The sequence below is a fragment of the Tursiops truncatus genome, chromosome 16, assembly GCF_011762595.2.
Source record: "Tursiops truncatus isolate mTurTru1 chromosome 16, mTurTru1.mat.Y, whole genome shotgun sequence".
Classification (NCBI taxonomy): domain Eukaryota; kingdom Metazoa; phylum Chordata; class Mammalia; order Artiodactyla; family Delphinidae; genus Tursiops; species Tursiops truncatus.
Window position 1 is genome coordinate 40,642,145 of NC_047049.1, and position 16,726 is coordinate 40,658,870.

Here is a 16,726-nt window from a genome sequence, read left to right on the forward strand (position 1 = left end):
GTTTTTTTGATGTGGACCATTTTTCAAGTCTTTATTGAATTTGTTACAATATTGCTTGTTTTATGTTTTGGTTTTTTGGCTGTGAGGCATGTGGGATCTTAGCTCCCCAACCAGGGATCAAACCTGCACACCCTGCATTGGAAGGCGAAGTCTTAACCACTGGACCGCCAGGGAAGTCCCTGGACTTTTCTACCTACATCCATTTTCTTTAATATCATGATTTCATCCTGGCCTGCAATTTCTTTCCTGAATCTAAATCAGCATCTGTAACCATCTTGCCAAGAATTATGCTTGCATATTGAAAATGCCTCACAAACATGAAATATCCAAAAGTGAACTCTTGATTTTTGCACCATAATTCCCGAGGGAGCAATGGGGACCTGTTCAGAACAAAACCCTCAGAGTCAACCTTGATTTTCTCTAATGCCCCACATATAATCCATCAGCAAATCCGTTTGGCTTCCTTTTTACTTCCTTCTCATCATCTCCCCATTCTACACCATGGTTCAAGTCACTACCAAATCTTGCCTGGACTAGTGATGCATTGGGCTCTGTTTCTACTCTTGTCTAAAAACACTGTGTATCTACTCCCACATCCCACCCTGCACAATATCCAGAATAATCCTTTTATATTGGATTATGTCACACTTCTAGACAAAACCATTCAAAAACTTTCTTTCTAAGCACATGTAAAATAAATCCCATATTCTGGTCCTGGGCTGCATTTCCAGTCTCATCCCCAGCCAGTCTTTTTCAGTCACACTGACCTCCCCAAATTCCCTCCAACTTTAGAGACTTTATATTGGAATGCCCAGAATGCTCCTTACCTAGAAATAGACAAGTTTCTCTCTTGACCACATGACTTTATGTTAATAGTTCCTGTTTTCTTGATCTACAATTTGTTTCTTCTATTAGTTTGTTTGCATTACTAGGGTAGGAAGTTTGGGGGTTTTTTGTTTGATTATTTTTTAGTTGCTCTATGTCCAACTTCTAGAACAACTCACACTATAAACACCCCAAAATTATTTACTGACTAAATGAATAAACTGAATCAATCGTTAATAGGACTAAAATGTAAAATAAGATAAAAATCAACTACAAAGGACTGCTACCTGTAAATCATAATGCAAGTTGGATATAATGTAATTGGCTTGAATTTGTACACCAATTTTAGTTGCAACTGGTGATTCAAATCAGGAGTCAGAATTTGGCACTGTGGAAGAGCTATTTTGCAAGTACAACACACATGCTTTATTTGCTTGGTTGATTTTTCTCTTTCTTACTTAAGGATGTTAAGGTGATAAAATCATATGTAAGAAGAGCTCAATCATGGTACTCCTGGTAATAGGGAAAGAAAGGCAACTACTCATACGCAAAACTAGAGGCAATCAATAGCTGGATTTGCTTAGAAATATTTAGGTTTTATGTTTGTATGCTAATAGCTATTTTAAAAATTGATTATTAAAATAGCTTCAGAAATATAACTCTGTAATTAATAATCTAAAATCCTATAGCCTATAAAATTTCCTCAATGTAATGCAATATTTACAAATTTATTTTTTAGTTATAAAACTATTTCAACTTTATGTACTATTGAAAAAAATCTGAAAACGTATTTGATAATTAACTAAAGAAAAATTGAAAATTATCAACTTTAGTCTATGATATTGTGTTTTTAAATTCTAACATTTCTGACATATGAAGGTTTTAAAAAATCTTTACTAAAGTACTAATGTTAGTAGTGTTAGTAGTGTTATTTTTTACATTGATTTAACTAGCATCTTGAATTTTAAAAAATTATTGCAGAAAAAAGAATTACAAAATTTATTACATTATTTCTTCAATCAGAAAATAGTAATTTTATATTTGCTACAAGAAACTCCATTTTGAGACTCTTTGGAGTTATTGTAAATTAATCCTGAATATTAAAGGCATACAAATATACTAGGAAAACAGATATTTTGATATCTTATTCAATGTAAAACATCATAAATAATTTGTTCCTACTTTTATAGTAAAAATAAAGCACAAAAAGTTGCTTAGTATTCACCTCATAATTAATCTGTATTTAGTTTGACTAATTAAACTCACTTATCCGTTTCAGACTTTTGTTTAAACTATGAAAATGTACTCAGTTAATATAAATTACATGGTTATAGTTTATCTACAAAATATGATCTCTTTGACTTTTTAGTTCTGTATCTTAATAAATGTTCTCATACCTTAACTCTGAGCACAGAAGAAAACATTTTTGCATCTTCAGATACACCTCCAATGTAGAGTTTTTTCTGAAACACTGGGGGATGATCATTTTCATCCTGAATCTCAATATACACTTTAGCTCTATTGCCTGGAGGAAAAGAAATAATATATTTTTTATTGATGGTCATTAATTAGAAAAAGATGGACTGGAGTAAATAATTACTGTACTTTCTTTTGAACAGTGGAAGAAACTTAAATCAGAAAGTCATTCCTAATTGGCATGCTTAATACCCCATACCCAAAGAGGACATTGATAATGATGTTTCTGGCAACATAATGTTAAGTTGCTGCTATTTCTTTTAGTTATAATGTCTTGTTAATTCATCTTACTTGATTTAATAGACACTATTGTGTTCTGCTAATTTTAATAAAACAATTCAACCTTTCATATTTACAAATACTTCACACACATTACAAATTACACCAAAGTGACATAAATATATAAAACACCTTATGAAATAATAGTCTGCCATAAATTTAAAAATATTTTTATTCTTAAGTATAGAACTAGCAATGATATTATCTTAACATGTAGTATTATATATATGCATATATGTGTGTGTGTGTGTATATATATATATATATACACATATATATATATATATTAAGATTAGAAGTACACAATGTTTGGGTGAGGTGCTTATTTCCACAACGGGAAAACAAATTTTATCGTGCATTAGAGGCTATCTAGCATTCATTGGAAAAGATGTAGCTGGAGAGATGATTATTGTATGACTTATAAATACTGGGTTTTATAATTTAAACCACATTAAATATACTATAAAGAATACATTTCATCACATGTTAAAATCTCACTCCCTCAATCATTGCACTTTTAAGGAAAAATGTAGCACTTTTTACTAGTACAAGAATGACCCTTTACAAAGAATCTGATAAATGAAAATAACTTACAAACCAGATAAAATGAGGAATAACTGGTAAACATTTTGCAAAAAGTAGATTCAAATTACATAAATATTTTGATGTATTATCTAAGTAAACTTTTCTCATGCATTTCAAGTAGGATCAAATATACGGCAATTGATCTACAAACTATCAGGCAAACCCAGATGTTATTACTTTATTGTATCCTCAGCTATAACTAATTAACACCAACCTACTGGCACAGTGGGTGGACCATGGGTGTATAGTATATGTGTCGATTAAATGAATGAATAATCTTCATTGTCCTAGTAAGAATTTAGAAAAAGGCTCCTTTTTGCTTAACTCGGGAAAGGTCAGTGAGACAAGAGAGTTAACCACAAGGTTTTACACCTGTCCTACTGCTATTCATTTAGCTTCTCCCCTATTGGCCTCTTTCCCACCATTCCTGAACTGGAGAAGCTAGAATCAAAAAGAAAAACTTACTAGGTCAACAAAGAAGCGTACCAGCAGGGAAGTAAGGTTAATGATAGACTATGCTTCTCTATTCTACAGTACCAGGGCTTCAAATTGCACCCTGGTCAGCCACCAACAGAGTTCATCCAAAATGAAACCCATTTTCATCTTAGTAGCAATTTTAAATTTCTGGAATCAAAGGAGCTAATTTGATAATCTTTTTTAAAAAATAAGTCAAACTAAAACTGAGGATCTAAAGCACAGCATGGTGATGATAGTTAATAATACTGTACTATGTACTTAAATCTGCTAAGAGAATAGATTTAAAATGTTCTCACCAAACACACATATACACACACACACACACAACAGGACACAAATGTGAGTTGATGGATGTGAAAACTAACTGGTGGCAATCATTTCACAGTATATATGTATATCAAAACACCACACTGTACAACTTAAATATATACAGTTTGTCAATTATACTTGAATAAAGCAGGAGAGTGGAAATTGTGATGTATCTAATTAAGGAACATAAAATAAATGTTGGCCAGTCCAAAAATAATTAAAGTACCCCTATAGTTTAATCACTAGAATAGCATCCACTTAGATTTTCTGATTCATTAACAATGTCCATGACACCATAGATTTCTGAGGCTCATACCCTTTCACTAGGTGTGTGTAAGGACTAAGGACTGTATCACGATCTTTCACCTAATTTGGGTTTTGATTATTTCTAAGGCAGAAACTTGGAAGCAACTCTAATTTAAATTCGTTTAAGGGAATATACTATTTACCTCCTTGAGTATCTGAAGAATCTTTTTTTCCCTCCATATTATATCATTTTTTTAAGGTAGTTATGAAGCATAGAACAAGAAAGATGCAGGGTGGGTGGGGAGAAAGGAAAGTGGTGTTGATAAAATGGATAAGAGAATACTGTGAGAAGGACAACACAAGTGCCTGATGACCTAATACCCTCTTGCAGTCTTCCTTATGGTTGGGTGAGACAATGACAGGCTTCCAAGGAGAACCACCGGGGATGAAGGAAATTAAACTGGATGAAAGATTGCTTGGCAAGTGTTTTGGTTAAAAGACATTGTATCCTTCTATGCACTTTGGGGCCCAGCGCCTCATTTCCCTTCCTTCACTGACATTCTTTTTCTCCAGTTCTGTATGAGAGAAACTTCTCTTTCGGCAGTACCTTTGCATTGAGTCAGGAAGTTCCAGAAGTGACCCTTGAGGCAACAAAATGTGAGCTACGTTCCTGGTACTTACTAGTTTAAAGAAAGAGAAAATAGACCTATTAAGAATTAAAGCTCAGAAAAGGAAATACAAGTCAGGATATAAAGCTCCTTGAGTAGATCTTCTGTTCTATGTTAGACATCCTAAACAAGGTGAAAAGTGTTCAGAAGAGTAACTGATAGTCAAAATACCATTAACTTTAACTTGACTCTATGTTTTTCAAAACGAAATTTGGTTTGGATATTTTTCCCTTTCCTTTACTTTTAGTAATTAATTCTGTACGGTTATTTTTCTCTTCTTAGGGAACCCTTATTATTCTCAAGATGAATCTGTTTCTTCTATCCACATGACCAACCTATTGCCTACATTGCATCAGGTTCTCATAAAATACTTTCTGAATAATGTTCCAAGGAGTTAAAGCAATGGTTCTAGACCATGATTGATTTTGCCTATCCAGAGACATTTCTGGTAGTAATAACTACAAAGGGTGGGACAGTGGGGGGAGTGCTACTGGAATTTAGCTGGTAGAGGCCAGAGATGCTGAGAACATCCAGTGATGAACAGGACAAGCCCCTATGACAAAAAATTATCCAGCCCAAAATGTCAATACTGATGAGGCTGAAAAACCCTAGTTAAAATGAGAGAGAGAGAGAGAGAGAGAGAGAGAGATTGGCTAGAGAAATAAAGATAAAATGGAAAGTGTGTGTAAATATATAACAATGCCCTCTCCTGAGCCCATTTACGTGCACATGCCTTCGATATGGGACTCAATTAAAATGGGCTGCAATTATTTGATCAAATATTGGTCATCGCCATCTTCACTGCATTCTTTAAAGTCAGGGGTTCAATCCCATTCACCTCCACCCCTGTCACTGCCCGTTGGCATCTGTTCCTGACATTCCCTCAATCCGTATGCTGTGAACTCCAACCATATCTGTAAGTATTACTAGCATATAAACATCAAAGAAATATTGACTGTAATACTTGGGAATATAGGAGCTTAGTCTGATAGAAAACATACACTAGATTAGACTGTAAAACCTTGAAGCCAAGGATGGTGTTTTTCTTATTGTTAAATATTCTTTGTGGTCTAACACATTACATAGATTTTTTTTTTTGAATTGTATCATAATGTGGTTCTATTGCACAGAACTTTCAAAAAATGCTTGAAATACCAGAGTTACATATTTGTTACTTTGCTGGTGCCAAGAGATCAAAGTTAGATCCTCTTTAAAGTGCATGTACACACACACACACACACACACACATGTATCTTTTATGCTATTTTTCCTTTAATATTATTTTTGTATGTACTTTACTGGAAAACTAAATTTTAGAAGCACCATGACTTCTACACAGTAGGTGTTTAATAAATGTTGAATTAGACTAAAATTGCTACCACTCCCCTACCTGATATTCGCTTAAATAGAATGAATCACTGTATTTTATCCCCATAAATGAAATGAGATGATACATATTTAAGCCCTTAAAAAATCATAGTGCCAAGCAATGGCATGTTGTTGTTAAGAGTAAGCATATCTCTCTTAAAGATAACAGACTTTTTTTAAAGTTTAATATTAGGAAAATACTAAATCTAAAACCATTCATAATTCCATGGGCTGTCTGGAATTACCCTGAAGATTCTTGGTTCTTACACTATTGTTAACTTCCTCTCTGTTCCTCTGCCTTAGTTTATATGCCAGATAAATGACTATTTCTATAGATAAAGGAATGTTTAAGAACAAAAGGATCATCTGAGATAAGCATGTAATCTGATCTTACTAAAGGGTTTATAGATATTCACTAAGAAAATAGAGTTTGAAAAAAAAGTATAGAAGAAATGTGTTATAGTGTGTTCATTAGATGGAATTAGGAATACAATATATTTACATGATCTTTTGAAAAATAAGTTATTAAGTAAGTATGTTAGAATGAGAAAAGTCACTGTTTCTTATCTCTCAGCTTTTTGCTCTGCAGGAATTGTACTTAGTCATATTTATATACAATGCTTATTTTAAGTAGTTAGGCAGCAAGAGAGACAATATTTTGAGGTTCATTTTAGTAGTTTTCTAATTTAGCTTTGATGTTGATTTAATTAGTTTTTGCATGATTTTAATTGCTTGTATCTAAAACATACATTTTTGTATATGTGTTGGCTGAAAGGTTAATAACTGAATTAAAGAAATAACTGCATGTAACTACTGGCTTCAAAACTTACACTCAGATTACTATAATATACATTTGATTTTTTTTTTTAATATACACTTGATTTTTAGCTAAGTCTTTTAGTGAAGAAAATGACGACATTGACAATTTTACAACTATAGTGATGAGGAGATAATCAGGGGAGTAATATTCTAAATATTAATTAAAGTTTGGCTTTGTGTCTATATTAACGTATTTTTCCCATTAGGAAAATTTAATAAACTAAGTTTCCCTGTAAACAGTAACCAGCAAAACAGAAGCTAAGAATGCAATATTATTTCTTTTCACTGGCATTGCTAGCATTTTGTGCTAATGCTGAGACCACATTGATGCATTTAGAGGCATTTGCAACAGGAATGATGATGACTTTTAGCTCAGTATGTTTCCATTCAGAATAAACAAACACTATTTTAATTCATTTGTATCTATTAAACTCCATCTCTTTCCACAAAAACAGTTTAATACAGGAGTCATAAGGACCAATAAAACTGCTGTAGTTGTAAACTGGGAAATAAACAAATTTAAGCACAAGCTATGGAGCCAGAGCCTGGGTCAAATGCCAGTAATACTCCATGTACATGGTGTGACCTTACACAGGTTACTTACCCTTTCTGAGTTAGTTTCTCAACAACAACATGGTAAAATGAATGAATAAATGTAAAGCACTAAATACAGTACATGATGGCGTCACTATTTCAAATGTCTCAGAGCTTCCTGACTCTCGAGGTAGGAGAGAGAAAGTATTATTATTATTATTATTATTTTATCTGAATGAGGAAGAATATTAATACCATGAAATTTGAAAAAATAATAATTTCTAGCATTGAATTATAAAAGAAATTTTTTTCATGTGGGATATTATATATGGAATATCAAATAATGTAGTGGAAAAATACATATATTTTTACTGCAAATAGAAGAATTTAAATAGTATGAAATACTGTTGGAAGACAATAAAAGTACCATATTAACTATCCATACTTTTATTTACATGACAGGACTACAAATTTATGAAGAACTTATTTTAAAAAGTCAACAGTTTTTGAGGAAGACACACACTATACAGTATTTGATGTAAAAATATTCTGTGGACATTACAAGCCTAGAAAGAATCATTTTATCCTAAAATTCAGAATCATAGCTGAGAGAAAATAATTATGTTTGAATGGAACAATAAATGAACTTTGTATTTTTGACACACAGTCATAAACAAAAGTATATATTTAAGCCCAAAGTTGTTTTATTTAAACAGAAACAATGATTGATAAATTTGGTAAATTATATAAATAAACAAACAAAAAGCCAAGCCAACAAACAAAAAGATTGTGTCTTGAAAATGCAATTTACTAAGCACTTGAAAATGTACATTGACTCTAAAGACTAATGTCCCATAGGCAGTCCTGAATTGTCATACCTGTCCCTAAACACACAGACACCCCCTCCCACACACAAACACACAACAGAGAGAAACGTTACGTTCTTCTTTCTTGAGACTATAAAGGAGCTTTGTCCAAAAAGGTAGAAAAGAATCCATCAAGAAGAAATTAATAAGCAAACTCTGGTTTACCATATTTTGACAGAAGGAAAGGAAGATGCATTGCTCTTTTTTGAATAGTTTCTCTGTAACAGTCCTTGTATTGGCTTTTTTGTTTACAGTATCTCTTTAAAACCTTTTAAATGATCCATGAAGTAGATTGTCATTTCTGCTTTTCAGATAAAGATATTAAGACAAAGAAATTAAGTCACTATTATAAGGAAGAGCCAGACTTTATATCCAGACATGGCTAAAATTCATCCTCAAGTCTCTCTTCATAATAAAAATAAGATTTGTAATAAAAACAAGATAACTGTCCATTAGAGACCAGAGATCAGTTCCCACCGGTTCCTAGAATACAGGCAAGCAAACAGTAGAAACCAAATAAAATGTTTCTGAATAAAGAGATAATTCTATTTCAAAGGGCAGACTATTGCAGTCACCCCTTCTATATCTGGTTATCAGTCTGAGTAATGAGTAATGACTTGAAGCATTTATAAATGCCTACAGCATTGCTGAAGGAAGAGAAAAAAATAGTATTTTGAATAATATGTTAAAGTATTTAATAGCAGTACAGGTAGAAGATTCTTCTCTTTAATGCAAAGAAAATATGAGCATCATATTAGTTTCCTATTGCTTTTGTAAATTAGTGGCTTAAACAATATAAATGTGTTAGAGTTCTGTAGGGCAGAGGGGTATCACTGGGCTAAATGAAGATGTGTGCAGGTCTACATTCGTTTCTGGAGGCTCTAGGGGTGTATCTGTTTTGTTGCCTTTTCTAGCTTCTAGAATTCGCCTGCCTGCATTCCTTGGTTCATAGTCCCCTTCCATCTTCAAAGCTAGCAATGGCTGACTGAGTCCTTCTCCTTCTGCATCACTCTGGCACTGACTGCCCTATCTTATTTCACTTATAAGGACTTTCATAATTACATTGGGGCCACTTAGATAACCCAAGATAACTACAGCATCTCAAATCCTTAATTTAGTCACACATGGGAAGTCCTTTGGCCATGAAAGGTGACATATTCAATAAACTCCAAGGGTTAGGACATGGGCATCTCTTGGAGAAGGGAAGATTATTTTTTCTGCCTACAACAGGCGTATTACTGCTCTTGTTAAAAAACATAAAATGCAGAGAAGACAGAAAAGTTTTAGGGTGCTCACAGATGACAAATTTAGGAAAAGCAAAATTCTGTGATATTGCAAACATTGGAGTTTTTGTACTTTTCTTTTATGTACAACAACATTACTGACTCTGGTCACTAATGGTTGTTATGGACTGAATTGTGTCTCCCCCACAGTCATATGTTGAGGCTCTAGCCCCTAATTTGAGACAGGACCATTATGGAAGTAATTCAGGTTAAATGAGGTCGTAAGTGTGGGGCCCTGATCCAAAAGGACTAGTGTCCTTCTAAGAAGAGACATCAGAAAGCCAATACTTTCTCTCCCTGTCTGTCTCTGTCTCTGTCCCTGTCTCTGTTTCTCTATCTCTACCCAACTGCCTCTGTGAGGATACTGTGAGAAGGCGGTCATCTACCATCCAGGAAGAGAGGTATCACCAGAAACCAACCCTGATACACCTTGATCTTGAACTTCTAGCCTCTAGAACTGTGAGAAAAAAATTTCCTTTGCTTAAACCACGTAGTCTATGGTATTTCCTTATGGCATCCCAAGCAGACTAATACAATGATAATACCAATTACTTAATAATTGAGTGAGCTAAATGCTTTCTGTGCATTATTTTAATTTATCCCCATAAAAACAGTGTTATTGATTATCCACATTTTATCGATGAAGAAAACAGAGATTGGAGAGATTAAATGACGTGTCTAAGATTACACAACTAGGAAAAGGCAGAAGATTCTCACCCAAACTCTGACAATACATATTCTTAACCATTTCACTTTAAGGCCTTCCTTCAGTTTGGGTAATTTAAAAAATCCAACATAATCCTTAAGCCTCTCTAAAGTTTGTGATTTGTGGGGAGTGGGGCAGGATAGTTTGTGTCAACTAGCATAAAATTTTAATTTACATTTAGGTATTAGGTTTTTAGATATATTTCTATGACTAAAACCACAAGAAACTGACATTTTACTAGGGGATTTCTGAAGTTTTCTAAATTTTAATAAGTGCCCTGGAGGCTGAGAATATAGAGTGATAGAATGGAGCCAGGGCAATCAAGCCAACTTCTCAGTTGTACCAGGAAAATGGTTGAAAGACTATGTAGATAATCCTGTTTAGATTAAAACTGCTCAATGAAGTCTTTCTATATATCCCTCGCTGAAAATATCCTACATTCCTACTTCATAAGAGCTTGAGGCAAAGTAGAAACACCATGGATTCAAAATGAGAAAAATTTTTTCCACATACTTGAGTACTTTGGGACTGATTTTGGACAAGGACAAAGTCCTGCTTCTTTATCTATAATCTGTTGAAAAACGATAGAATTATTTTGGTGATTAAATGTTATAATGAACAGATATGTGCCTATCATCACCATAAAAATGTAAAGCATTAGAGTTGTTGTCCATAAAAAAAAGTGTTTTGGCATACATGCTATTTTCAAAACATTTGCATAGTGAGCAAACTATGTAAAAGTGTATATAATAGTACACTATATATATATATATATATAAAATGCTATTCTATATTTAATACTATTTTATATATATAATAGTATTATGTATATATTCTTATTTTATATATATATATATATATATATATATATCTGTGCCTGGTTCTTGACACAGAGCTCCTAAAGCTGTAAGTAGAGGTACTAGGAGAATCTTTTGTTCTAACATTTAGTCTTTGACCTTGGTTCCTGACACACAGCTCCTAAGACCCTTGTAATTTCCTGGGTGATGAGTGACAGGAATGTCTGTTGGTTCTCATGAGGTGACTCTTGGCAGGCTCCTGGATGGACACTGGTCACCAGAAAGACCAAGCCATGATTAGAAGCTTGGAACCTAACGCATCATATACACAAAAATGAAAAAAAAATTGAAATAAACTTCATTGGTTCCTTTCTATGCATCTTCTATAGTGTCATCTCTTGTATCTAAAAAGTCTGGAGAGACACCATGTGACTCTACTTTTTCAGCATAAACAAGCCCTGGATGATGCTAGTTAAGCCTATATTTTTCCCCCTAAAATCAAATGAATTTGCTTACTTGTTTGCTTGCTCATCTGTAAGAAGGTATTTCCCCAGGCATTATGTAATTTAGTTGTGAAGACTTAACAAAAAATGAATGATTAAAGAGAAAAGTGACCTTGCAATACACAATCTAATTATTCTTCATCTGTATATCTTTGCTTAGTTCATTAGTCATCTGGTACACAGCATATTTAATAATTAGATGTTTGCAGAAATTGTAGAGGCGATACAAGATGAAGCAATTTAACTACAGCAATTTAGTGCAATGAACAGGCTAAATTTAGTCCTTAGAAAGTAGTTAATAAAAATGTGTCAAGTAGAGATTCATAGTTCTTGCAATATGACACTAAATTCAAGTGTTACATTTAATCTTCTCCAAAACATCTGATAAGAAAAAAATAACTTTTTGCTGCAACATAAATTTGTGAATCTTCAAAAATTCAAGTAATCAGATACTTAAATTTTTAAGCATCAGTCATAGTAAAAATTGAAAATAAATTTTCATTTATGACAGAACATGAAATCTAGCACTATAAACTTCAAGTAATATGCCACTCCTCTACACCTGTCCCCACAGTGCCCAGCTTAGCATTTCATTCAACCACATTTGGGCCCTAAATTGATTTTTGAAAAGTTAAGTAGAATTGCCTTGATTTGTCTGCCCAACATCACTTCCTCCCTTATTTTGAACATTGAACTCCATATTTTTCCCCCTGGGTTACTGTACTTCCATACTCCATGTGCTTAGTGGAACTGTCAATCACAGTGCTCTGCACTCCACACTTGGCCAGGTGTACATGTCTCAACCCAGGCTAATTAGATTCTCCCCCTCAGATCTTTGAGCTTCAAAGTCCATGATGCCAGCTGTCTTGAAGATACTGCCCCCAAAAGCAGTGTTTTGAGTTTCTGACTAAGATTGCTGAAGCTTATCTCTTTTCTTGTCCTTTCTTAAGTCTTATTAAGCTTTTGCTTTGATTGTACAAGTCACAGAGTATTCTACTGAGAAGTTCTTTTTAGTATAAATCAGTCAGAGGTGGTTCCTGTTGCTTCCAACCAAATAACTGTTCCAAGTACAGGTGGAAAGACCAACTTAGTCCACATCAGAGAATGGGGACCATATCTCCCTACCTACAGAAAAAGTTTGGATTTTCCATCCCAAGGTACCAAGACATTATAAACTGCAAATTTTCTGTTTAGTGTTGCAAAACTTAAGTATTATATTTTAGCATATTTTCCCCTATGTTGTCATGGATGATTACATTATTTTGACCATTCTTTTTGGGGAAAATGTCTCTTTTTGTACTTACATTATCTGGCTGTCAATCAAGATAATGGTACTCAAATCTAAAGACTCCAAAAGATGTCATGACTGTGTTTCTAAAATGTCACAGCCTACAACCATTGTTTACACAAAGAGCTTAGAAACATGTGGACTCCTTTGTATACAATAATCTACAGGAATAAATGAAGCACTTTTAGTATGTGATTGCTATATTTTTAAGTGTCACTCAAACATATCACAGCTAGTAATAACAAAACAATAATAATAATTATTATAGCTTTTTTTATTGGATGTCTACAGTGCTCTAATAAGGTAAATGCTTTGCAGGCATCATTTTGCTTAAAATTCTCAAACACCCTAAGAGGAATAGACATATTTATCTTGACATAATCTTGAAGATTCTAAAGCTTAGAAAGGTTAGTAAAAATCAAAGATGCATCTGGAACCCAGGCCTGCCTGATACCAAATTCAGGAATCTTAAACAATTTATTATATCAGAGTTTTAGTTATCTGCCTTTTTCTCAGCTGTTCTATTAAGGTTATATTTTAATCTTGAGATGTTTCATTGGTAAATCTTCTGAATTACAATATTTTTCTTAATAAATATTTTTTTACAGAATTGCCATTTACCTCTTTTAATCTCATGTATATCTTAACATTTATAGAATATCATCTAGTAGAAATCTTCCATAAATGAAATTGAGCTGTTGGACTGGATAGAGTATCTGTCTTGCGCATTTTAATAAAATATAAACATAGCAATCTCTATCAGGAAATCTTGATGGCAAGAATATACCGTAAATTAATAACTAGGAACAGACTTTCAAAATTGAAAGTGATAGCATTTAAAATAATGATTTCCCTTAAATTGTTTGTCTGTAATTATTTTTAAGATATTACATAGGGAACTAATTAGGTACAAGATACCAAGAGGGAGAAAAACAGCAATAAGACTGATTAATTGAACTTATAAAAGTTCCTGGGAATAAAAAAAATGAACTCCCTTCAGGAGAAGAACTGACTACTAGACTTGTTTTGAATAATGGTTAAAAAGAATGACAGGCTAAATTTATGTTTCTTATGTCTGAAACATAAAATTCTGTTTCTGCTTTTACATTTATATAGTATGTAAATTAAACTGAAATGCATGTCTCATAAAATATAAATATTAATAAGAATACACTAAATTTTTTAATTGTGTCTATTGTGTAGATTTAACCAAGAAATCCTTGATCTATAGTTTCCTTTCCATCCACGTGCAGGTCTTTTCTATTTATTTGGCATTAGCTATAGTCACTGTGTATCCCAAGTAAGTGTCATCCAACATATTTTTATTAGTCATAAATGTCCTTGAATATCTGTAACGTTTGCAGTTTTTGCCATTTTCTACCATTCTTGAAATGCCTTCTTTCGTTTGACTAACCGATCATCATTACACAAATTTTACTGCTTTTTTCCATGGCCTCTTATGGCTATTCCTTTCTCTCACTCACTAAATAAATGGCCTCCCTCAAACTCAGTCTTTTGCTCTTTTCTTCTGCCAGTCTCTCAGAGACACAAGGTCAGATGGCCCTGGAGGGTCATTAACTCTCCTCTTTTGCCAGATTAACAAGTAACGAGGTCACTGTATCTGGTTTAGCTTGACCTAGGAAAGGCCAAGCGGGATTGAGAACCCCACTGAAGGTTCAACCTATTTATAAAATCTTCCTATGTTGACACTCTCCCCCATATTTCTTTCTATTATTTAAACATAATGCTGAAATTTACTTTTGTGTAGTTAATCAACGGGAAGCTTTTTTTTTTTCTCAAAATAATCAACCAGTAAGCTTGGCTTCTTGTTAAACTTGGCAAAATAGAACATGTCACCAAAAGAAAAGAAGGTTTTCATTTTTTATAAGAGATAAAAATAAATAAAATAATCTAACAGCTATCTAAATCTTTAGCAAAATATTAAAAAGACTTGTGCTATCTTAACCTGTAGAGAAGACCTGACCTTGATTATATAACAACAGAGTGTAGAGGGCCAATAACTGTGCTCATAAACAAAATGAAGACAATGTATTTAGCAGCAAATCCTGATAATTTTTCCCATATTTTAAATTTTTATCGAAACACAGTCGATTCATAATGTTCTGTTATTTCCCATATTTTTAATGACTAAAATGAACTTTATGTTTATGTTGTATAGATAGTGGCTCAAGCTTTCCATTTCTGGAAACATTGATATTTCTATAATACATATGACTTAACAGATTTCACTTCTATGAGCAGTTTCATATGCATTTAATATGGCTTAGTTTGCCGCTATTGAAATCGTGGATATTTTTGAAACAAAAGGCATGGAGTTTCTATTGCATAGCTTTGGGACTTCATTATTAATCAAATGACTGCTGCTCCCAGAAATAGAATATAAGGTAAAAATATTTGTGAATGAGTGAATAGTCTCCCATTTTAAATTCAGACCAATCCCAACTGAAATTCAGCCTAAAAATGCAAAATAAATATATAATTAATTAACTGTAATAATTAAACAGATGTTCTCATGAATAAAGAAAATTATACCTCCTGTCTTTTAAGTTCTGGCACTTAATCTTAGATGTAAGTTAAGGAGAACCATTTTATGCACTCTTGGACTACTAAATATTTTAATTTTAATTGCCAGTAAAAGCAATATAAAATGTTTTCCTCATGAAACATGATTTTTTCTGCATAACACATGTAAAGAAATACATATGATAATCTACACTGTAATTTAGAAAGGTTAACTGCACATCTTTGTCATCAATTCAACAAACCACTTTTGGGATCAATGGAAGAACTTTGCCTCAATGCACTTAGCTTCAGAAATGTATTAATAAAATTCTATAACCATTTTAAAATCACATTTCCAAGCAAAGCTTTTTGCACAATTAAATTGTTTTCTTGGACAGATAGATTTTTTTTTTCTTTAAAAATGTAGCTGTGTCAACTGTGTATTTATATAAAATACTTAGAGTGTTTGAGACAAAAATACCATAAAGGATTTATGGCATTAGTTTTCATACAGTAGTCCTCAAGTTTTAAAGTAATAAAGTATGAATATAGGTTCTAAAAAACTGTGGTCATATATTTATAGTACAAATATAAGGCCTTGAATATACCTGGGATTTTAGGACTGAAAAAATAACATGTAACATGCTGCAGTGTTGTTACCTAAGTTATATCAGGAATGCTTTTGTAAGTCAGTCAATCATGAGTAAAGAGTCATTAATATTATTTGTCACAGACCTTCTGTTTGGAGCCAGAAAAGCCAGGGAAATGAGATGTATTACAAGCTTGTACCCTAAAGCAAAACCATAAAGTGAAATCAATATCATTTGAGTTGTTTTAATACCAGTTTAAGGTTTATCTTAATTGTCCTGTCATTTATTCCTGATTGAAAGGCTAGTTATTGCATCAAAACACAATGATATATTTATACAAAGCTATGTTTTTTCTTCCACACTTGAAGATAATTTTACGGTAAAAGAAAAACTGCACTTCAATTGTGAAATTCCATATATCAAACTGAGCTCTAATAAAATTGCACATTATGTATTATTGCTTTTGTTTTATATAAGATAAAAAATGGTGATGACTTTGTGGCAGAAATATTGATATAAGTTTCTGTGGAATTTCTCAAGGACATAGGCTCCTTGAAATCTCTTTGGGGCCAATAACTTTCATC

At 32.8% G+C, this 16,726-nt stretch overlaps 1 protein-coding gene across 8 annotated transcripts in view; it reads right to left on the bottom strand.

Annotated features, from left to right (window-relative positions):
• PCDH15 (protocadherin related 15) overlaps positions 1 to 16,726 on the bottom strand; it is a 727,135-nt gene that overhangs the window by 81,221 nt on the left and 629,188 nt on the right. For all 8 annotated transcript variants that reach the window (XM_033841882.2, XM_033841881.2, XM_073793727.1 and 5 more), the window contains one exon: positions 2,223 to 2,350. In XM_033841882.2, the coding sequence (XP_033697773.1) occupies positions 2,223 to 2,350 (128 nt within the window). The remainder of the gene's footprint in view (positions 1 to 2,222; positions 2,351 to 16,726) is intronic.